The 25,064-nt window shown below is 39.5% G+C and overlaps 2 protein-coding genes across 7 annotated transcripts in view; one reads left to right on the forward strand and one right to left on the reverse strand.

The window, feature by feature from the left end:
- Positions 1–560, reverse strand: part of kdm1b.L (lysine (K)-specific demethylase 1B L homeolog) — a 29,360-nt gene extending 28,800 nt beyond the window's left edge. For 3 of the 4 annotated variants that reach the window (XM_018267810.2, XM_018267808.2, XM_041566305.1), the window contains exon 1: positions 424–560. The gene's annotated coding sequence lies outside the window, so the exon portion shown is untranslated. Of the gene's footprint in view, positions 1–310 lie in introns of all 4 variants that reach the window. The other variant, XM_041566306.1, reaches the window with a different exon arrangement.
- tpmt.L (thiopurine S-methyltransferase L homeolog) lies at positions 272–24,325 on the forward strand. Of its 3 annotated transcripts, none has more exons than XM_018266617.2 (9): positions 272–652; positions 11,358–11,494; positions 13,612–13,704; positions 16,281–16,413; positions 17,289–17,341; positions 19,995–20,069; positions 21,751–21,836; positions 23,481–23,525; positions 23,901–24,325. In XM_018266617.2, exons 1-9 carry the CDS (start codon positions 287–289, stop codon positions 24,020–24,022), a joined length of 1,110 nt encoding a protein of 369 aa, XP_018122106.2. In that variant the 5' UTR covers positions 272–286; the 3' UTR covers positions 24,023–24,325.
- The last annotated feature ends 739 nt before the right edge of the window (positions 24,326–25,064 follow it).

Here is a 25,064-nt window from a genome sequence, read left to right on the forward strand (position 1 = left end):
CCACCCCTATGTCTGTCATTTATGGAGGCGTATGTGAGGGTGCCAAAGGCCTGTCACAGGTGCAATGAGAAGGAAGGGAAGATGTGAAGTACAGGTGAGCCCCTTTCTCTGCAGCTATACCCTCCGGCTCCCTAGCCCACATTACATGGAACTGCTTTATATGCACTTTCATTATGTATTATATATGCTCATAGCAGCAACTACTGTGTCTCCCACAAATTCGCATTTTCAAACGTGCGGTTATTGTAGCTCGGCGCTAGAAAGCCATGATCTGCAGAACCCTGCAATGGCACGTTCCGGCGTCGCACACCTTAGCAAGACAGAAGCATTTGCTTGCGCTCAGCTCAACGTGTTCCACTTGTATTCCCTTCCTGCAGTACATAGGGCAAAGGAAACTGAGAAAAGTCCACAGAGGACACGTACGTGGGGTATTCTACGTCCGGATGTACTCCAACTCCGCCTCCTTTCTTCCCAGTGCACAGGCCAGCCAGGGGAATCCACCACACGGACCTACTACAATCCACAAACAGACAGCCTCAGCGCATGCGCAACTTTACTGCTTCTACTTCCTCGTTCCGATCGCAGACAGGTTTCCATTGGAGCTTTCCGCAGAATAACCAAAGTTAAGGCGGCCATCTTTATCCAGGGCAAGGTAAATTGTCTGCTTTAAACCTCATGTCAGGGATTTTCAACCAGTAAGCAGTGAAACGTGCAGAACTTACAGGGGTAAGTCATTGTTTTCGCTTATCATGGAATTGATATCTCAGTTTTTTTCATTGCTGTCTTTCCAGATTATCTGGATCTGACGAGTTTACTTTAATACTATCGGCGAATACACACCTGAATGATCTACTAAGCAGCAATAATAGCCCTATCTACTGGCTCATTGTTATTATAAAGCTGCATTATCGGTATTTGATTCTTCTCGTATTTATATAACTCCAGCGTGGAAGTAAATATACACACAGTTTATGTAAACACTCTCTGACCCTGTCTTTATTTTACCGAAATAAACTAATAATCACCAAGGGGCAGATTTATCAATGATCGAGGTGAATTTTCCAAGCTAAAATCTTCGAATTTCGAGCTATTTTTTGTGTACTTCGACCAGGGAATAGTCCAATTTCGATTCAAATTTAAATAAAAAAAGATTGAAATTTATCATGTAGGGGCAGATTTATCAATGGTCGAAGTGAAGGTTCGAAGTTAAAAACTTCGAATTTCTTAGTAATTTTTGGGTACTTCCACCATCGAATAGTCCAACTTCGATTCGAAGTTGAAAAAAACACAGAAATTCGAAGGTCGAATTTTTTTGAAGTGCTGTCTCTTTAAAACTTCGACTTCGACCATTCGCCACCTAAAAGCTGCCCAAGTGCTGTTTTAGCCTATGGAGGACCTCCTAGAACCTGTATGGAGGCAATTGGGGGAGTTTGGGAGATCGAAGGTCGAAGTTAAAAAAACTTTGAATCGAAGTCGATCGAAGTAGGTCCACTTCGACCCCAAAAAATTTCGACCACGATTCGGTTGGTCTTTTTGAATTCGAAGTTCGAAGTTTTTTTTAACTTCGACCTTTTATTAAATTTTATCTTTAAGACTTCGACCATTCGCCATCTAAAACCTGCCAAAGTGCTGTTTTAGCCTATGGGGGACCTCCTAGAACCTACATGGAGTGAATTGGAGGACTTTGAGAAATCGAAGTTTTTTGGGGGAAAAACTTTGAATCGAATGCGCTATTCCTTTGATCGTACGATTAGAATTCAGCTGAAAACGGACCTCTTCGACCCAAAAAAACTTCGACTTCAATTCGGTTGGTCTTTTTGAAATCGAATTTCGAAGTTTTTTCAATTCGATACTCGACCCTTGATAAATATGCCCCTTTCAAATGATGTAGAGTGATATTCTGCGACAATTTGCAATTGGTTTTCACTTTTTATTATTTGTGGTTTTTGAGTTTAGTTTTTTATTCATCACCTCTCCAGTTTGCAATTTCAGCAGTCTCAGCAGTCTCATTGCATTGCTTTGAATAAGAAACCTGAACATAAATAGGAGAGAGCCAGAAGAGAGAGATGAGTAGTAAAAAGTAACAATACATTTTTTAGTCTTAAAGAGTATTAGCTTTTAGATGGGGTCAGTCAACCCCCATTTGAAAGCTGGAAAGAGTCACTTCGACTCGGGAATAGTCCAAATTCGATTTGAATTTGAAAATTCGAATTTCGAAATGTATCACGTATTGACCCTTAAAAAATCCATCTAAAACCTGCCAAATTGCTGTTTTAGCCTATGGGGGACCGCCTAGAACCTATTTGGAGTCATTTGGTGGAATTCGATCGAACGCGATATTACTTCGATTAGTATTTGATCGAAAACTGACCTATTTGATCGAAAACAGACCTATTCGGTCAAAAAAAATACTTCAATTTGATTTCAGTTGGTCTTTTTGAATTCAAATTTCGAAGTTTATCAAATTCGAAATTCGACCCTTGATAGATCTGTCCCTAAATGTTAACTTTAACTGGCAGCAAAGAAATTAAATAGATTTCATGATACCCTGTTAAAAGGACATTTACTTGGGTTTTTTTCACATTTTTTGCGTGTTCCTTGTGCTTTAAGAAAAAGACTGCTCTAACTATTACAGTATTTTTTGTTATTGTTCTATAGAGATAGAGGATACAGAGGCCAAATTGTTCTAAAAAGGTGGTAGAACGCCTGTTTGGATTTAACAAGCAGTAGTATGTAAACAAAGCAATTTTCCTGCACAAGAATAGACTTTTTTTTTACTGCAGAGGAGAAGCTATATAAAAAATGTATAATTTTTCAAATCAATAATAGTTCTTAGTATACTGTTTTAAGGAGAACTGTCATGAATTGTGTTCTCTCCCACTCTAATTTTTTTTCAGTTTCAAATAACTTGAAAATTCATGATGTGTGTGACATTGGAACATTCAGACTGCTGACTCATGCTGGAGTCAGCTCATTATAACAGGAAAATCAGGCTATGACTTACAGTATGATGGAGCTTAAAGGGATTCTTTCATGATTTTATGGTGTCGTTTTTATTTCTAAATAACCCCCCCACACACACACAAGTTATAAAAAAACTATTCATGGTCAGGGCTCCCATATCAGTTTTAAAAAAAAAACATTGGCGCCAGGGCCGCCCATAAAAGTTTTTTTAAAAAGCATTGGTGCTAGGGCCCCCCTTACAAGTAAAAAAAAAATTGGGGCCCCAAAAAAATATTTTTTACAAAAACATTGGCGCCAGGGCCCCCCTTACAACATAAAAACATTGGTGGCAGGGGCCTATAGAATATTAAAATAATACATTGGTGGCCAGGGGATAAAAAAAACCTCACAAATTGGTGTCCAGTAGAATTTAACTTGTGGCTTCAGGACTTCAACTTCGCCTCTTTTCGTGACTTAGGGTCTTTTCGCCGCTTCGGGACTTCGTCATATGCAAAGGAGTAATAGGTACAGCTCCTGCCTTATTGACTAGTCTGCTGTCACTCAAAGGCAAGGTTGCTAGGGTGGTGTATACAGTTGCCATCTTTTCTGGAAAAAACTACCGGCCTTCCTATATATCTTTTTTACCTATTAATAACATTGGGATCAACCTTCATTTTTACTGGCCAGGCCGGTAAAATACCGGCCAGGTGGGAACCCTAGGTGGAACATACTTGCCTATGAAATTACCACTTGCCTATGAAATACAAGGTCCTGGAGTGCAATATATTTTGGATTTCAAGAAACTTTTCAGGACATCTGAAGGGGGGGAGAGGGAGGGCCCAAGCAAATTTTTTGCAGGGGGGCCCTGTGACTTCTAGTTACGCCACTGAGTACATAAACTGTCTAATCTCTTTTTGAATGGTTTTACCAGCTCTTTTTAGTCGAAGGTATAGGGATATGGCCGACGCACTCATTGAAATCAATGTATCTTAATCATAAACACTTTACGGCTGCTTCTATTTACAGCTTTTTCTGTAGGAGTGGCATAAAAATATGCATTTTTGAAACTTTGCCTTGATTATGATAAGTGCTCGCTGCTTTTTTCGTGTTATGTTTGTGTAACAAGTGTAATTTTTATGTAATTTAAGATCAGTCATCTCAGAATTATGGAATGTCTCTCCTGTGAGTCTTCATGTTTTTTTTTTCACATATTAAGGCAAATTGGCCCCCTTGAATTTTTGCATAAGAATGACTCTGTCTTGGCTGTAAAGATTCCTTATTTTAATAATAATTTTCTTGGAACGACAAGGGAACCTCCATCCCTGAGATGTCTGGTTCAGATTTATTGCTTGGAAAGACCTACCAGTATTCTACCAATATCAGTTTGACCAAAAGAGACGGTAATTATTATAGTAACAGCAACATATTTTATTTTAACTCTTTATTTTTATATCATTCTCATATGGTCCACTGGAGCACTGCTGGCAGGCCCAATGGCAATTAGACCGGGAGGGTAATATGACTGTGTGCATAAGCAGCTCATTTCAGCCTTAAAGTGGTTGTTCAACTTCCAACCACTTTTTCAGTTCACTTGTTTTCAGATCCTTCTCCAGAAATAAAGACTTTTTTCCAATGACTTTCTATTTTCTATGTGTGACCATTTTTCTAATATTGACGTGTAAGTCTTATTTTTCACCTTATTTTCCTGACCCACACCCACCCGACTTCCGGATTCCTTTTACAGACGCCGATGACGTCACAAAAGGGGCAGGGCGAGCGGCTATAAAAGTTAAACCCAGAAGTCGGAAGCTGGCATTTGTAACGTCGCGGGCAGGTAGAGCAATCAGAAGAGCTCAACCCGCCCACGACCTGGATAGGGGGGTGCGAGGTCTGCCCGAACCACCAGTCCCGCGGGTATCGGGCCGGCCCATACATCACTAGTTGCCGACTCAGTCTAAACTGATACATTAAGTTGATACATTTCTTATCTTTGTCCCTGTTGAGCAGAATCCCTCCATATTATTAAAGGTAGCTGTTAGAATTGATCCAGATTGAGGAAAACAACTCAACTGAAAAAGTTTGGCAGGTGAACAACCCCTTTAAAGGGGAACTATCGCGAAAATAAAAATTTAATATAAGCTTTCTCATACTGAAGTAAGAAACTTTCTAAATACAATCAATTAAAAATTCTGCATTGTTTCTGAAATAATTAAGTTTATATTCATGATTCCAATATATCTTATAGGGGGGCTTCCTTTCCTAGCAGATGTATTCGATCTCACGCAAATAACTGATTCCAGTACAAATAACATCTAAAAAAATAACTGCCTTTTGCACAAATTCTGCATGTAGAGAGACAAGATTTCTGGTGAGCTCTTATACATCTTCTAGGCAGAACGAACTCCCCTATAAGATATATTGGATCATTTATCTGACACCCAACTTGTGAATGAAGACAGAATGAAGAGAAACAGATGCTGAGAGAGGGATAGTGAATATAAACTTGATTATTTCAGAAACGGTACAGAATTTTTAATTGATTGTATTTAAAAAGTTTCTTATTTCAGTATTCTGAAGCTTATATAGTTCACCTTTAAGTTCAAGATTTAATTCAGCTGCTAGATATAACCGCTAGTGATCAGTAACCTTTCATTATGTTTAATTTAGTAACCCGGTTATTAATTTACTGTAAGCCCTGTTACTATAACATTACTGTAAAGGGCTATAAAATAAGTCATGGTTCTAGGATTAAACAATGCACTATTGTTTTTTGCTATGACCGGCTGATTAACTGACCTGTGAAGAAGCAAACATGGCATTGTGGTAAACTGAGGAGAGCTAATTTAAACTATGTTGTTTCAGAAACAGGAGTGAGGAAAGGAACAGACAGAAACTGCTTTCAGTCAGAGTTATTTTAAAAAACAACTTTAACCAATGAAAATTGCTTTCATTTGGCAAAATTTTATTTTTGGATTTATATCTCCTTTAAAAAATGAATTTACATATATGACTGAATATTGTCTATTTTTTGTTATATAATATTTTCTTTATATACTCCATTTGTCTTTGAAGGAAGAAGTCTCTGCTGTTTAACCTTTTGTCTGCCAAGCACGTACACCCTACGTGCTGGCAGGCAAGGGCTCAACCAGCCAAAGACGTATATCACACATCTCCCTGCAGTTGAGCCTTTCTTTCTACATCGGCGGCTTTTCCGCCTCTGCAGAGAGTTGGGAGGAATGACTGGGCAATGAGACTGAGGGGCTGTCATGTTGATCCTGCAACGCAATTGTTGCAGGGCCGACCCCCAAGCAGCAGACGCAATCAGATTGTTCGTCTGCTTCTCTCTCAACTTCCTCCTCTTACTGTGTCGCCCACGCACTTCCTGCTGCACGATTCTCAACACTATGGACCCCCAGGACCTTCTTGGGCCACTTCCCTGGGCAGCCCAATCTGTAGCACTTTCCCATTCCGTGCCTGAGAGCTGAACCCCAAAGTGCCTGAGCTCTATCCATGTCCTGCAGCCTGGGCTTGAATCTCTACCAGCAAATAATCTATGCGCATTCATACAATTTTACAGGCTGCTCAGATCAGGTCTGGACTGGGAGTCAAAATAGGCCTTGGCTTTTCAAGTACACAGAAGCCCAATCAGCCTTACAGCAACCTTTCAGCAGCCACGCTGGCATTTGCCAGAACTCACAGATTGCAAGTCTGGGCCTGGCTCAGACGTTCCATACAGTGCATATGTGCAAGCGTGAAATAAAGATGAACTCTTGTCCTGTCCCTGGTAAAACTGGAGTGTTTGCCTCAGAAACACAACTATTGTTTACAAAATAAAAATAAGCTGCTTGCTAGCCATGGAGGCAGATAAGCAGGTAACCGGGAAACTGTATTGAATACAATGGGTTTAGATTAGGGTTGCCACCCAGCCGGTATTTTACCGACCTAGCCAGTAAAACACCTACCAAGGCCAAGTCCAGTAATACAAATTTACCAGCAATGTAGTTGCCAGTAAATTTGTAATACCCTTAACAAAAGTAAGTAAGCCTGAATAAGGGAGCACCACCCCTAAATCAAAGAGAAACAGACAAATGGTGTGCAGGGTTATATGGATAAATAGTAACACAAAAGAGAAAAAAAGATTAACCCTTAAAGTTGCACCACCCCATCTTTAAATCCGATGACTCAAGGAACAATAAAACTTAACTTTTAATAAATAAATTAAAACCGTAAGTCCAGAGGAGCGTTTAAAATAAGGTTAGGGACAGGGAGGCAAAGAACCCGGATTCAAATGGGCAAAAAAGTACACAGCATACAGTGGGTGTTTGGGATGTCAAAGAGTAACCCACGAGCCTACAAATGTAAATACTGGTAAGTCACATACAATCATTTAACAGCCATAAGTCGGGGTCAACCTTGTATGATGGCTTTTTGACAAAGCCTGTGATATGCAGGTGAAACGTGCGTCAGGCGCATTTTAGAAATTGTTAGGCAGGGGGGCTGAATCTACAAAGAATCTTTGGGCTACCGCTTCACAGCAGAAACGGGTGGGAAGCTCTGTGGGTGAAGGGGTGGGTTTTCGACGGTGATTTTGTGGCTGGGATAGAATCTTAACCTCCATTTAAATCTAAAACTAATTGAACACGGCTACTTTGGTTATTTAGCTTTGGGCTACCGCTTCACAACAGAAACGGGTGGGAAGCTCTGTGGGTGAAGGGGTGGGTTCTCGATGGTGATTTTGTGGCTGGGATAGAATCTTAACCTCCATTCAAATCTAAAACTAATTGAATACGGATACTTTGGTTGTTTACTTTGGAAAAAGGGGGAGGGGGCGCTTGAGGGTGAAGGGGTGGTGCACCAGACCTGATTGCGCTTTGTGTCAATCCCTATCTCAGTCTATGGCTTATTAACTGAACTCTGCTGCCTACCAGCACTCGTATGCCAGGGTTGGCAGTTTATGTATTTAGTTTGCCTGATTTAATTCAGGGTTAATCGACATACAGCCATAATACACTGGCTTCTCTCTCTTTGGCTATGGGAGGGTGTGCTTGAGGGTGAAGGGGTGGTGGATATTTTAAGGCCTAAAAGCCATCATACAAGGTTGACCCCGACTTATGGCTGTTAAATGATTGTATGTGACTTACCAGTATTTACATTTGTAGGCTCGTGGGTTACTCTTTGACATCCCAAACACCCACTGTATGCTGTGTACTTTTTTGCCCATTTGAATCCGGGTTCTTTGCCTCCCTGTCCCTAACCTTATTTTAAACGCTCCTCTGGACTTACGGTTTTAATTTATTTATTAAAAGTTAAGTTTTATTGTTCCTTGAGTCATCGGATTTAAAGATGGGGTGGTGCAACTTTAAGGGTTAATCTTTTTTTCTCTTTTGTGTTACCCTTAACAAAAGCCCTTGGCCCTCCGCTCCAAACTTACCTTTCCTTCACCTTCTAGCCATCGTGCGACGTGGCTTACCCCTTTTGTGCAGGCCCGGATTTGTGGAAAGGCTACCAAGGCCTAGGGCCCCAGGATTTTAGGGGGGCAGCATTCTGCCCAACCACAGCCACATTGGTTCAGGAACACTGAGGATTCGCAGCAGATGCAATAGTTTTATACATTTCATGCTCCCCAATCCCCATTGCTTTGGTCCCAATGAAAATTTGCGTTTATAAAAGGGAGGGGACGGGGGGACGAACATCAGCGGGCCTAGGGGTAGGCCCTGCTTTTGCGTCATGGCCCACCCCTTTTTGCATAACGACTGCCCCTTTTGTTCTCGCCCCCACCACTGGCTGGTAAATTTTTTTTGAAAAGGTGGCATCCCTAGTTTAGATATGTGTAAAAGAACTAAACCGATTGTATTCTACAGAGCTTTTCTGCTACAAAACCTGTGCCTAAATTGAATGGCTGCCTCATGGCTAGGTTTCTGAAGCAACCACCCCAGTTTACCAGGGACAGGGCAACAGTTGATTTTATTTGCATTTTGTTTAAACCACACAAAGACACATATTTATACATATACTGGGAGACTAAATTACACACAAACACACTGTCATACCCATATATTTATGGACAGGAAGAGAGTGATTTTCAAACAAAGGTGCTAATTTGTACCAGTTCAATTACCCATAGCCAGCAATTAGTCCTTTGCTTTTAATTTGCATCCTGTAGTGAGTTGCCTGTTCAAAATGAATTGCTGGCTGGTTGTTATTGACCTACAGAGACATATGCAAAATGTGAGGCGAGGTGCATTGTGCAAAAAAAAGGTGTATAATACCCTGGTTTTTGCACTTTGCTCTAATGCAATTTATAGATTGGGTTTAGGCATAACTCTTTGTACTCCTAGACTGTCACACAAAAATGTAGGTATCTGGGTAGTAAAATATGTAGACAACAAAGAGTGTTCTGGTGCTGCCAGATAAATTCTATTGTGGAAAATCTACGAACTGGCCAAGATTACAATATAGAATATACAGTATTTAGGTGATATGTATGTGGTGAATGAGGATACAGAACAGGCATTAAAACAAAAGCTTTTATTCCTGTTAGTAACAGTCCAATAGTTGTCACAGAAATTTTGGGTGCTGGAAAAGAAGAGTTGTTGGGTTTTAGGGGGCATATGGAAAGTACTACATGAGGGCAAGTCTGGGGGTATGAGTAGGCCTAGTGTTCACACAAAAAACAGAAGGTACATAGACTATAGTTACAAATATTTATCTTCCCTTTTCTGCCTATGTACTTATATATAGCTGAAACACTAAGGAGGCAGCATAAAATAATGAACTACATCATTAGAACTTATGATTCACAAAGAAGACATACCACTCCGTACCTTATATCGACATCTGTACAATATTTACCAAGCTCTGTCCTGCCTTTGATCTGGAAGAGTGGGAAAACATAATTGTGCCAATGAAAACAGCATTTAAAGGAATTGTTCAGTTTAAAAATAAAAACTGGGTAAATAGGCTGTGCAAAATAAAAAATGTTTCAAATATAGTTAGTTATCCAAAAATGTAATGTATATAAGCTGGAGTGACTGGATGTGTAACATAATAGCCAGAACTACTTCCTGCTTTGCAGCTCTCTTGGTTTACACTGATTTGTTACCAGGCAGTAAATCAGTGAATTGAGTGGGGGTACATGGGTCATAACACATTGCAAACTCACTGAACAGTTATGCCCTATGTGGCCCCCCCCTTCAAGTCGCTGACTAAGACTGGCCATACACGGGCCGATAAAAGCTGCCGACAGACCAAGTCGGCAGCTTATTGGCCCGTGTATGGGGGCCCCCGACGGGCTTCCCCGATCGAGATCTGGCCGATCTCGATCGGATGGGGTTAAAAATCCCGTCGGATCGCGGCCGCATCTGTTCGTTGATGCGGTCCCGCGATCCGACCGCCCGTTTGGCGAACGCTAGGATCCGATCGTTGGGCCCTAGGGCCCACGATCGGATCAGCCCGATATTGCCCACCTCAAGGTAGGCATATCGGAGGGAGATCCGCTCGTTTGGCGACATCGCCAAACGAGCGGATCTATCCGTGTATGGCCACCTTAACTCTAAGTTAGAGAGCTGAAAAGCAGGAAGTAGTGTTCTGTTATGTTACGTTAAACATCCAGTCACTCGAGCCTTTATACATTAAATTATTGGCTAACTAACTTTATTAAAAACATTTTTTATTTTGCGCAGCCTATCTACTGTATTTAACCCAGTTTTTATTTTTACACTGAACTGTTCCTTTAAACATCATAAAAGAATAATAACCTTACTGTTCTCAGAATGAGATTCCAGAAAATATAGTTGGTGTGTGGATGCTTTGAATTCAGCATGAAGAGGGTAGGACTTTGCTAGTTGCTATGTGACATCACAGCATGGGTATAGCCACTCACATTCAGCATTTGCTTGAACTGGCTCTCAGAGAAAGCATTCGAACCGACAGTAATATTATTGAATGTCTTTCAAAAAGTAAGCATTTCTGTTAAATTAATATATTTATATATTATTTTCTTCCTATCTATCCACTGGGAAAATTTGATTTTCACAATAGTTCCCCTTTAAAAAAAATCAGTTTGCTTTTTTAAAAAGCAGATTTGAGCGCAGAAGTCTGCTAAAGCAGTACTATTAACTAATGCATTTTGAAAAAAACGTTTGTTACATGTGACTTACAGTACTTTTACTTTGGGCTGCTAAAAGTCATTCCATCTGTACCAGCAGTATAAAATATCTGGACAGAGCAGATGTCTAGACTACATGCTTATTGTACTTTTTTAATGCTATTGAACAAAAATATCTAACAGTAGGTGCAAAATCGTATATGTGAATGAATAATATAGGGTATGCACATAATGTGCAGAATGTTGCATCAAGAAACAAAAACTATGCATTAAACTGATGTTTTTTGTTAACTTTTTTTTCTTGTAGGCGATGGACACTTCATCAGGATCAACACAACTGAAGACGGGTTCAGAAGTAATACAAAACAGAGTTTTGAGTGAAAAGGACTGGAAAGACAAATGGGAGGCGAAGAATATAGGATTTCATGAAAGTAATGTACATGAGTGAGTAGCTTAATTAAAGGAGTAGCAAAATCTTTTCAGTATAATGGTGTGACAACATACAAATATGCTACAAAATCTAAAATATATGTCACAGGAGTGTGATGTACAACTGAGGGACACATCAAACAATCTAAGTCATTCATGAGCATAACAAGTGATCTTGCTAATTATTCACATGTATGTCCCAACATGGCCTTCTGCACCAGGAATGTTTGATGTTTTTTTTTATTCTGAGGTATGGGCTGAGTTAGCCTGCACCTGGAGAAAGCAAATTGCCCTTTAAATACAGGCAGGGGGGATTTGAATTCCATGCTACCTGAGGCAGTTGCCCTAATGCCATTTCATCCCTTATGTTTATCCTTTCTACTCTAGGACCAGTGAAAGGGGGTTTTGCATTCACACCCTCTGGGGCAGATTTATTAAGGGTCGAATTTCGAAGTTAAAAAAACTGCAAAATTCGTCCCTTGAATTGAAATCCTTCGACTTCGAATATCGAAGTGGAAGGATTTTTAGCGTAATCGATCAATCGAACAATCGAATAGAAATCATTTGATCGAACGATTAAATAGTTCGAATCGAATGATTCAAACCATTTTTAGCGATCAATCAAAGGATTTCTATTCTATCAAAAAAACGTAGAAAAGTGCTGTGGAAGGTCCCCATAGGCTAACATTGCACTTCGGTAGCTTTAATTTGGTGAAGTATGTAGTTGAAGTTTTTTTTTAAAGAGACAGTACTTCAATTATCGAATGGTCGAATATTCGAACGATTTTTACTTCGAGTCGAAGTAAATTCGAAGTCGTAGTATCCTATTCGATGATCGAAGTATCCAAAAAATTACTTCGAAATTCAAACTTTTTTAACTTCGAAAATTCACTCGAGTTTAGTAAATCTGCCACTCTGTGTTAGAGGAGCAAAATTTGTTTAAAAAAATCTTAAGTTGCTTATTGGTTATGGTAAAGGTGTCTTATGCAAGATTCTCACCTTGCCTCATGGCAGGAGTGCCCCCTCAAGAAAAGCTGCTGCAATTGTGATACTATGTTTGTATACTGTGATTGGCCCATTTGCCCCTGTCTAGTAAATAATAGCTACTTATTAAGGATTTATTTTTGTTTTTCTTCCTTCATTTAACTGATCAGCGCTAAACCTTTTGTACACATGGTAGATTGCAGGCCACTGACTTTCTGTATTTTTTAAGCCTTGCACTTAAACATCTGAAAACTGCACTGGCAACTTTCAGGTGATCCAAGCCTGAATTTACTGTTGGGCATGTTTTTAAGTCACATTTGTCTATAAGAACCAATGCTTTTAGCTGGCAATTGGGCTCCTTCAGTCTGATTTGACAGTTCATCTACCTGTGTATGGGGCAGTCCGACAGAAATTCAGGCAAATATCGATTGAATAGTTTTAAAAATCCTGTTGGGGCGATGACTGCTTTGACTAATTAATGTGGTCCTTGCCCCGATGGCCTGTAACCCCATTGTTGTGGTTGAATCATTTCACCATCAGCTTGATATTAGCCACCTCAGGGTGGCCATATAAAGGAAAGATCCACTTATTGTGGCTTTCAGAAATGTACTGCTCTGCTATTCACTAATATGTAGGAATTTTTTTTTTTATAATTTTTTTATAAGTTTTCCAAGATTTACAATTTTTATATTAAGAAATATTTTCCATATAATAGTACCTGTAACACTGATAAGTTAACCAAAGTAAAGCAAGTAAGCAAACCAAAATAAAATATGTAAGATGATGAAATAGATATGCCCAAGAACACAAATAGACAAAGGAGAGCTGAATGTGTATAGGACAGTATCATGAAGTACAGCAATATGTTTTGTGATATGTGAAGAAACTGATTCATCTATCACAAGTGGGAGTGGAAATCTGTACTATGTTTTTGCCTTGAAATGTTCAGTTTACATTTGCATTCTCTTAGATTTTATAAAAGGAGGTTCTTACCTACCTGATAAATGGGCAATACATTACGTGGCCTGTCTCAACTGGCCAGTAAATTATGTTTTTTTTCATGGTCCATGTTTTGTTCATAATCAATAGATTTTTTTACATTCTTTTTGAGTATTTTTGAGATGTAAGTGCTATTTTTATGTTTTCAGGTTTTTATCAGAGTTCGTAGAAGAAATGGTGAACACGAGAGCACAAATCCGTATCTTTTTTCCTCTTTGTGGAAAAGCCGTGGATATGAAATGGTATGTACAGTTTGCCATCACTTGCCTTTATACCTAAAGGCTGTGATCATTAGAACAAATCTACTGTTTGCTTTGCATTTAAGCAATGGTGTAGGCAGTACAAATATTAAAATGGCTTGAACTATAAAAAAAAGATAGCAATGCACTGATTTGTTGATTTGCCTTTGATAATGTCAAATATGAGATTATTTTATTCCAAATATGAATTGTGGAAAAAATGCTGGGATTTGGCTGAATCCTAGATTCAGTATGTTTGTATAGGAAACCCTAGATTAGTTTCTATGCAGATTAGTAAAGGCAACAATACAGAACAAGCAGAGTAACTGAGATTCAACATGAACATTCCATCTTTGTTTGTCAAGTGTGGGTTAATATGGAGTGTTGCCATATCATAAGTTCACACCTAATAAATTCACATGTTGCATGATTGATAAAGTAGGTAAACCCTTATGTTGACTGCCTCGCCTCACATTATTGCTTACTTCCGAAATTGTGGAAAGATCCTCACGGCACACAGGTCTGCATGAAGTTTTCAGTGATTTATTGAAGCGGAGTGCACAGCAACGTTTCGGGGTCACCCCCTTTGTCATGCTTGACAAAGGGGGTGACCCCGAAACGTTGCTGTGCACTCCACTTCAATAAATCACTGAAAACTTCATGCAGACCTGTGTGCCGTGAGGTTCTTTCTACACTACTGCTTTGGGGGGTTGCCGAGCCTCCACCCACGTGCACCAGGCATATCTTTGCTGATTTAGAAGGTGGGTGTACTAATCCACACTACATTGCTTGGAATTACTTCCGAAATTGGCCACAGAAAGGCCACTACTCCCTGGTATATGAAAGTTCAGCCCACTGAATGTATACTTATGTTATACGATTGGCCCTACACATAAATGGCTGTTTTCCCATGTTCCGTTTATTTGGCTCAACATGGAATTGCAGGAAGTAAGGAATAGTAGTTTTCAGCTGCCAATGCCCAATTCACTCACTGACATGCTGCATCAGCAGATGAAATTTTTAATCTGCACAGATAATCTGTGACCCAACAGGAGCGCAATATATTCCGTAGAAAGCACCCCCCTGAGCTGCCATGCATACCTTGACAGTCTGGCTTTTAAGTCAGTCAGTATGTCGTATGGTCAACTTGGCAGAGCATTTCTGCAGCTGTGACTACTGTATTGATGACTTTTTGACTCACAATATTAATGGGTGATTTTAAAACACAACAGGAGCCAAGTGAGTAAAAATACACACTCATGCAGGAATTCAAAGCCCCACAATACAGCCTTTACAGGGGGAGAAACTTTAATTCCATATATAAATATTGCTAATCTTACCCAGAAAACAGCTCACCATAATAATTTGAAGTTTTTCTATACTAATTTTTAAGCTTTAGTTTTTCTTTCGCCTGAGCACCTACTTCCTAGTGATGCGCGGGCCGGCCTGATAGCCCGGTCAGACGGGTTTGGGCTGACCTCGGCACACCATTTGTGACCTAACACTGCCAGCTTCCTACTGCCGGCTCTTGGTTTTATAGTTGTGGGTTTTATAGGAGGGGAGAGGTGGGTGCGGGCTGGTTCAGGTAGGGTGCAGGTCGAGTTTTTCTCGACACTTGTGATAAAACAAACTTTTAATCGGGAGGAAAAGAAAATATCAACTGTTATGTTATTGCTTAATTGCTCCTAACTGCTTCAACAAATGGTATGTGTATGATAACCTTTGCTCCTTTCCCTATGTGGTTTTTGATTTTGATAGCCAGACACGAATTCTTTGGTAAGTGACCCCTACCGTGAGGGCAAACATACCAGAACCCTCTGTAACGCAATACACATAATTGACCCCGAGACCCTATGCAAGAGCTACAGTATGTACTGTCTGGATCCTACATTCAGACTAAACTGGGCATTCTTCCCAAATGGCACCCCATTGGACCAGCAGTATAAACTCTGATTGGCACCATTACAACTCATGGCCAGATTGGTCCTTATAATGGCCTGCCTGGCGTATAGTGATAAGCCCTTCTGGAAGCTGCCTTTGTGGTTGGCAGAAGGAATCAAACCTTGTTCTGCATTTATGACAGGGTCTGTTCCCTTTCTGGCTTACAAAGTTGGCTACCTAGAATTCCAAACTGTCAGTCTTTTTACATACATGGAGGATAACAGAGACTGTCGACTGTAAACCATTACAGCTGTACCCACGTGTTCTAGTAACCAACAATAGCAGTGCCCAACCCTGTCATAATCCACAAACTGAACTACTAATTTGCTGGCTGGCTACCATCTAGACTCTGACAAAAACCTGTGATGTTGAAGTTGCCATGCTACAATAAAGAGCTGCATTCCCTAATGGAGTTGTGTTGTGTGAGTCCTGCCTCATGCCCACGTCTTCTTGCAGCAAGGTGTCGTGACACCACTACTTCCATCTCACTAGGCCCCCGGGGTACTAGCCCCACAATTTTTGAGCCTCTGAAAATAACTCTGTGACAGCTCCAGTGTAATTCCCTCCCACCAGTGTCTTTTCTTGAAACCTGTCCCTGGTATAGACATATTGCATATATTCATTGCCATTCATTGCAGGTTAGCTGACATGGGACACAGCATTGTTGGAGTTGATGTGTCTGAAAAAGGATTAAAGGAATTTTTTGATGAACAAAACATTCCTTATGTTGAAGAAACTGTGCCTGAGATTCCTGGTGCTAAGGTGTTTAAGGTATATTTAATTGCATTTTCCTTTCTTATCTTTCAAATCCTACACAAAGAGTCCAGTTCAAAGGCACCAAAATATAAAAGAAACTATGCCAACCCAAGTCTATATTTTCCAATGTCTCCAATGATCCCATAAACCTATTCTTTTTTTCTCAAAAAAAAAAAAAAACGTGTTAGTGTTATGCTTGCCACACTGCCATGTTCACAGCTTTCCTGGACTGCTCACACGGATCCTTACTTTGAGTGGTACACTGAAAGGGGATGTAAATATAATTTTGGCTTTACATCCATTTGAAGGGTTAGATTTGATGAACTGGACTAATATCCTGTTTTCAATTAAAATTATATATGTAACTGTACAAAGTATGTTTTATATCTAAGGGTGTGTTGTGCTCACCACTACATTTTAAACCATTAGGTGGGGGTGCAGTGAGGCTGAGAAATTCATATATTAAAAGACATGAGATCCTCTACACTCATTATCACCCATTATCAATATATATATATATAAACATTGAGACATTTTGTGCATTGAGCTACTAAACCCCCATCCCCCTTAAACAAATCAGGGATGGTTTGTCCATATATTGCAATATATTCAAGCTGGCCAATTAAGTCATCCATGGTCTGGCCAGTCCTACACTCAACTTGCATCTGATTCATTAAAATTATACTGTTTCATTATATACTTTACACAGCAACATGCTTGCTTTCAGTGTTAAAACTCCCAAATGTTAGTGCAAAAAGTATGTTATAGCTCAACTTTAATGAGTGTATTTAGTTGTATATCCCCCCCTTTACCTTCCCTAAATCCACTAAAAGACATGAATAAGTATCTGCTATATTGCTATTCTGATGTATGTTTTTTTTATTTTCCAGAGCTCAACTGGTAACATTTCACTGTACTGCTGCAATATGTTTGACTTATCAAGGTAACACAATTACAAACCAGACTACTGCTAATTTCTACAAATAAATTATTGGGCTAAACATTAAAATTTGCTCATAGTATGGGGCCTCGTAAAGATTGCTTGTGCCTAAAAGAACTAGCAAATACAATCTTTTTTTTTCAAACCAAAAAGTTTTATTGATTTTCATTCACAAGACAAGGGGGAAGGGGGGGGGGAGGGTATGCACCCGCCTGGGAGCCACGGACCAATAACATTTCCGTTCAAGAGTAACAAGAATGCATATTAATTTCCCCTTGGTCAAGAGATACATGGTTAGTCACCTACATCAGTAATACCCTCAGCATCAGTCCATGGACGCCAAATCCTATCAAACTTGTCAGGACAGCCCCGAGACAAGTAGGTAAGTTTGATCAGGGGAAGGACATTATTCACTTGCTTACGCCACATTGTCAGTGTAGGGGGCCTGGGCCCCATCCATCTCAGTATAATAGACTTTTTTGCATAGTATAACAGACCTCTAGTGAGCAGTCGTAAGAATTTCCCATGAATACCTCCCTCCAAAATTCCCAACAGACAGGAGTGTGGGGTAAGCAGCAGGGGGAGAGCCAGGTGTGTCGAGAGATGCGTTGTGACAGCTCTCCAAAATGCTTGTATGGGGGGGCATTGCCACGACATGTGGAGAAAGTCGGCCTGTTCCTCCTGACACCTATGGCAGTTGCCATTAGCCCTATTTCCAAACCGATGTAGCTTAGCCGGGGGTTAGGTAGACCTGGTGGAGAAACTTGTATTGAATCAGTCTATCTCGAGAGGATACTAAAAAGTGATAAAGATTATCCGTCACCTCTTCCCACTGATCCTCCTCCAGGTCTCCTAGAGTGTCCCGCCATTTAAGATAAGTGCGATGGAACGGGGCCACAGGGGCACGGACCAGGAGCCAATAGATTCGGGATACTAATTTAGCTGGCGTTTCCGTCTGAACCAGCTTCAAGAGTGGGTATTCCTCGGCTACCAGTAGTTGGGAGCGAAACTGCGACAAAAAGGCCTCTCTCAATTGGAAGTAAGCATGAAGCCTCAGATTGGGAACCCTCATTTTATCCCTAAGCTCAGTATAAGAAATAAACATATTGTCCTCTAGAACATCAGACAAAATTTTAATGCCCCCTAATGGAGCAAATACAATCTTAAATAGGCCCTTTAGTGTTTTTGTCAAGAGAGGAATATTTCATATTACTATTTCTAACTAACCCGAACAAGCTGGCTGACATAGAAAATAGTTTTACATGTTTTTTCTGATCTAAACATGTCATATGCCATTGCCCTAAATGTAATGTCAAACCAGGCATTTTTATTGTAACTTAAAAATGGGTCTTTGGCCCCAAAACCAGCTGATAACCTCATCCCATGATCCTGATGGAAGTGGCTGTTCCTGTGGCACATAGTTGCATACACTATGAAACAATGTAGATGTTTGAATCGTTTCACTTTATTCAAACGTATGTGCCATAGCATGCTCACTTCATGTAGGATATCATTGCAAGCAGATTCAGGTGCACTTATTATAGTTTTGGTACAATCAAAATGCTCACTAATGATCCATGGAATTTAAGAAACTGTAGCTCATTGTGCATAAATGAATTGGCACCAGTACTGAGATTCTGAGTCCTTAACAGAAAATGCCATCACTGAATAGTATGTTGTACACAACATCTATGGCCACCAAAAAGCTGACCTTGACAAGTCTTATACAGCTGTGTGCCATTATATGAATATAATATCCTTTAATAATACTTATTAATAGGAATATGATTTCTTAAAATTTATGGTGTAACTTTGGACAAAGTCTGAAGATATTTATTAGCTATATGGGTCTGGGAAAAGCACTTTATTTTTGAATTATGGTACATTTTTCCTCTGTGATCTACATGATTTATGCGTCTTAAAGAGATACTGACACCAGAAAATACATTTTTTTTAATATCTACCATAACATAATTTTTTGAATGCTATTTATAATGTTGCCATAAAAAAATCTGCCTGATGCTATTACCTTTCTTACCCCCCGTGTTCCTCAATGAGGCGGCTGCCATATTTGTGCAGCAGTAGTCCATTAGCATTAGAAACTCGACAAGCTGAGAAGGGACAGTCAGGTTAACAAAACAGTCAGGTTTAGGAACTTCAAGTAGCAATTACTTACAAAAGCAGAACTATCAGCGAAAAATGATAAACATGACCTATAGGCAATGTTTCATGTAGAATAATTTTTGAAATAACATTTTTAGTGTCAGTATCACTTTAAGTTGTCAAAGGATGTTGCAAGCTGAATTGTATTCCTCTAGATTTTAGCCGAATAAAATATATGAGCGTATAGTTGTAATATCTCAGCTATACAGTAGCTGTATGAGAACATGTTCTAGTAGTCCTCAATTCTTCTGGTATAGATGATGTCACAATTTAAATTTATAGTGTTATAATCATAAGCAACATTGAGCAAAATAAATACACTAATACTGTATATAAAACAATATTATGGCACACAAACTTTAGATGAAGCAAAATGTTTGTAGATTATGTGCATGGATGGTAATTACATATTATTACACACTGATGCTCTTTTGTAAACTATAACCATTTAAACAGCAATTGATTCCTGAATTGTTCCACTATTTGCATGTAGCTCAATCATTGGAAAGTTTGGTGGAATTTGGGACAGAGGAGCCATGGTTGCTATCAATCCCCGGGACAGGGAACGGTTAGTATTGTACTTTCTTTCAATTCTCCATCTGGACTGCTTTCTCTAATTATTTTTAAATTACAGAGCCTTCTTTAGAAAATAAAATAATACAGCTTAAAAAGCAATATAATATTACCTTTCTGTAGACTCTCTAATACTAGCAAACGTAGCAATTTGTAGGTTAATATTTAACAAGGTAATCTGTAATTAAGATAATATTTAATACAGTAAAACCTTGATTTTAAATTCCTGAATGTTATGTTTGTATGGGAACAGTGGCTAGATGGCAACCCTATATATATATATTTTTTTATCTGACCTTTTAACATAGCTGGTACTACAGGAGGAGCTCATATCTACAATACTCCCGAGATCCTTCTCATTTAAGGAAACTCCCAACACACTGCCATTTAGGGGCAGATTTATTTATCAAGGGTCAAATTTCGAAGTGTAAAAAACTTTGAAATTCGACATCGAATTGCATTACTTCAATATTCGAAGTCAAAGTTTTTTTTAATCGAATTTGGCCATACTCGGTGGAAGTCAAATCGTACAATGAAATCCTTTGAATCGAACGATTTAATCGATCGATCAAATGATTTTACTTCGACTTCTAAAAACTTAGCCAAATGTTGGGCTATAGGTTCTAGGAGGTCCCCATAGGCTAACATAGCAATTCAGCAGGTTTAAGGTGGCGGTGTCGAAGTTGAACTTTTTTTAAAGAGACAGTACTTCGATTTTCGAAGTCGAACTTTTTTACTTCGAATCAAATTTAGGCCTATTCGATGGTCGAAGTACCCAAAAAATAGTTCGAAATTAGAAGTTTTTAACTTCGAAAATTCACTTCGACCCTTAGTAAATCTGCCCCTTAGTGTTTAACTTGTATTTATATTATTTTTGCCAAAGTGCATAACCTTGCATTTATCAACATTGAACCTCATTTTCCAGTTTGCTGCCCAGTTTTCCAGTTTAGACAGATCACTCTGCAAAGTGGCAGCATCCTGCATGGAACCTATAGTTCTGCACAATTTAGTATCATCTGCAAAAATAGAAACTGTACTTTCAATGCCCACCTCCAGGTCATTAATAAACAAGTTGAAAAGCAAGGGACCTAGTACAGAGCCCTGCGGTACTCCACTAACAACACTGGTCCAAGTAGAAAATGTTAGCTGCAGCTCGCATACAATTTAGGGCCACAGAAAGAAAACACTGCATTGTGGGAAAATAATATTGCCATTTGTGTCTGAAAAGTACACTTTGACACTGCACTTCACTTGTAAATTAGTAATATTGTGTATGTGTAATAATGGATTTCCTATATTCGTGTTATTATAGCTTATAGTTGGGTTCACCTTTCTATGAAAAACTACCTTTTTTCACCTGCATATGTGACTTATGTTTTGCTAGCATGTATAACTGGATAATAATCTTCTCAAATCCTAATACCCTTTGGTTTTGTTACCCTTCTGTTTTATGGCATGTGGCATATTATCCACAATTCTTTTAGCCAGCAGAGAAACACCTGATCCTGGCCACTGGTGGAGAATACGCCACATTGGCTGTGAGCAAATTTATTTAGAAAGTGACATCCTTTTAAAGAACATAAATTATGAAAATAATATTTACAAATGGAGTAGATGGCATGAGGTATGACTGACAAAATAGCCCTGCATAATATTATCTTATCTTACTATTCCAGTTATACAAAGTTGATATTGACATTAATGGAAAATGACTGCCGGTATCTACTGGTTACAGTTGTGTATGATCCTAAACTGGTTCAAGGTAAGATACAGTCACTGGAGATGTAGGCAATAAGGATGAAATGTGACAAATCTATAACAATACACATTTTACTACTACATGCATTAAAAATGTTTTGAAATGTAAAGTCTTATCCAGAAAGTGCATATTCTGTTATCATACCTTAAAAAAGCACTTTGTAAAATAGATTTTTTTTTTCTTTGCTAATTTAATAGTATAGGCAATTTTTTTTTCAACCACATGTAACAATAAAAATTCCAGTCCTCTTTCTAGCAGGAGTTATGGGGACCTTGCTTTGTGACTGTGCACAACTGTGATGGTTCTTATTATAAAATGCTCCACTTTTTTCAAAACGCATCAGTTAATAGTGCTGATCCAGCAGAATTCTGCACTGAAGTCCATTTCTCAAAAGAGCAAACCGCTTTTTTCATATTTAATTTTGAAATCTGCCCCACTCATGTGACTTGTGCTCTGATAAAATTCAGTCACTCTTAAGCTGGCCATAGACGCAAAGATCCGATCGTACGAATCAACGTACGATCGGACTTTCCCATCTCCCGACCCTCCACTAACCATTCAGATCAAAGTCTTTACCATTCCGATCAAATAGAACAGATCACCCAATGTTCTGCCCCTGACAGCAATCGTACGATACTTATGTCTGACAACACTAGTGACAGTCTCCCTCTGAAAAGCGTACGATCGGCAATACACGCAGAGATATTATCGGCAGGCGACAGAAATTTTCTAACCTGTCCGATCAACCCAACGACCGATCTCCGACGGACGAAAAATGTCGGGACTCTCCACACATGGTCCGAAAATCGTACGAATCCACGATTCGTACGATCGGATCTTTGCGTCTATGGCCAGCTTTACTCTTACTGCTGTACTGTAAGTTGGAGAGATATCACCCCTCCCCCCCAGTATCCTAACAACGGAACAATGGGAAGGTAACCAGATAACAGCTCCCTGATAGAACCTAGAACAGCAATCAATAGTAAAAATCCCGGTCCAAGCCTTTTTTAAAGTAAAGTAAAGTGCCTTTTTTATCTATGACTATGAAAAAAATCTGTTCTCTTGGAGAGTCCAAGTCTTAAGGTGGCCATACATGGGCAGATTAAAGCTGCCGATATTTGTCCTTTAGACCGATTCGTCAGCTTATCTGCCCATGTGTGGGGGCTCCAAACGGGTCCTCCCGATCGATATCAGGCCAAAAATCGGGCAGATATAGATTGGTCAAGTTTGATTTTCTGTACGATCAAGGACCGCATCTGCTAGTTGATGCGGTCCTGCGACCCGTCAGAGCCTATTCGTAGTATTGGAATCCGATCGTTTGGCCCCAGGGCCGAATGTTCGGATTCATCCGATATTGCCCAACCGTTAGTGGGCATATCGGGTTAAGATCCGCTCATTTGGCAATCTTGCCAAACGAGTGGATCTTATAGTGTATGGCCACCTTTAGGTGACTAAGTAATCAGGGTTCAGCTCAGCATAAAACACGAAATGTTGATAAGCAGGGCCAGATTTACCTTGTTACTTTTGTCATGGCCACTGCTACCTTCATCCACTAGCCTTCAGTGGAAGGCTTTGAAGGGCAGGCATCTCTGGCTGGACTCCGTAAAACAACAACAAATATTATTTGTACTGTTTTCTACTTTTTAGGGCCTCCATTTTACATATCGGATACAGTAAGAGAAAGCTTGCTTGGTAAGTGACTTGCTAACTATTGTTTACACTAAGTTGAATACAGGTGTGAGATCTATTATCGACAATGCTTGGTTTTCCAGATAAGGGTTTTTATTTTACCATAATTTGTAATACCATAAATTAAGGAGCTTGAGCATTCGGCTCCTAAAACCACGTGTGGTTTCTGGATCTGAATTTGTTGGCTTGCTGCCAGTCGTTTTTTTTTCCGTGACAAAAAGATACAAATCTCAGCAGGTTTTAGGTCCTGAACTTTTAATTTTTTTGAAAAACACGCTCAGGAAAAGAAAAACAACAATTGGCGGCAAGCTGAAGTACATGTATATTGCAGTCTTGTTTTATCTACTTTACCAGTTTAACACTGTGCTTTCTTTGTAGGTCAATCGTGTAATGTGAAGTTTTTGAAGAGTATTAATACTTTCACCGACAGGCAGAAAGGATGGGGACTTGATTATTACAACGATAATCTATATCTAGTTACACTAAAATCCAGTTCCTGATTGGACAAATAAAGCCTGCAGGAGAAAGCCAAAGCCACTCACTTTTACTAGATTTTTTCCCAGGCACTTTATTCATTTACCTTAATAAATTCTGCCTGGGTTTTTAATGGGATGATATTTTAATCATTCCTTATAAGACAGAAAAACATTAGTATTTTCTTCCATCTTGAATATCTTTTGAGCGTTCAGGTTAAACTTTAAATACTTGATAAGCAAATAACAGCATACCTGTATTGCAAATTGTTTGACTAAAAGGGGAAATTTCCCTAACTTATTGTTTAATAAACCTGGTTTTCTTTTCCATTCTTATTGCAGTTTTTGTGTGCACAGTTACTATTAATAAATTACCATTAGAAAATCCAGGCACTCCTGTGGTGGGAGGCAAAGGGGACCAGGACAGTTCAGGTTGCAGACAAGAGTTGAATTAATGGATTGCAGTGAGACAATCTGAGAAACCTTCAAGCAATTGGTAGGGGTGGGGGAACATCAGAGAGCAACAATGATTATGTTGTTTGCAGCAGCCAGATACCCCATCAGTGGGACAGGTTTAGTCTGATAAGCAAAAAAAGGGGGAGCAGGACAATTGTTAAGTTGTTGCAGCCAGTTCAGCAGTTGGAAAGGATAGACTGCAAAGCAAGTGGGCAAGAGAAGGAGGTAAAGTGATGACCATGTTTTTATTTAGGCCAGCTACCTTAGCAGTGGGACAAGATAGACTGTGCAGTTAAAGGGTCAGTCCACACGAGCAGATTCGGGGAGATTTAGGGTTGTGACACACGTCAGATTCGGGGAGATTTAGTCGCCTGACGACTAATCGCCTCTTCTTCTGGGCGATAATCTCCCCGAACTGCCTTTTCGTGTCTTCCTGTCCGCTATAATGAACGCTTCGTTTTCCGAAGTCGCCCGAAGTTTCCTCATGAGGCAACTTTCATACCCTATGCATAGCGAAGCTGAAGTTCTATAAGGAAAGGAACCACCTTGTTACTCTCGAAGCATGGAAAAAAAAAACAGAAATACAGGTATGGGGAAAAAAAGAGAAAAAACT

Source organism: Xenopus laevis, chromosome 6L, assembly GCF_017654675.1.
Source record: "Xenopus laevis strain J_2021 chromosome 6L, Xenopus_laevis_v10.1, whole genome shotgun sequence".
In the NCBI taxonomy this organism is placed as follows: domain Eukaryota; kingdom Metazoa; phylum Chordata; class Amphibia; order Anura; family Pipidae; genus Xenopus; species Xenopus laevis.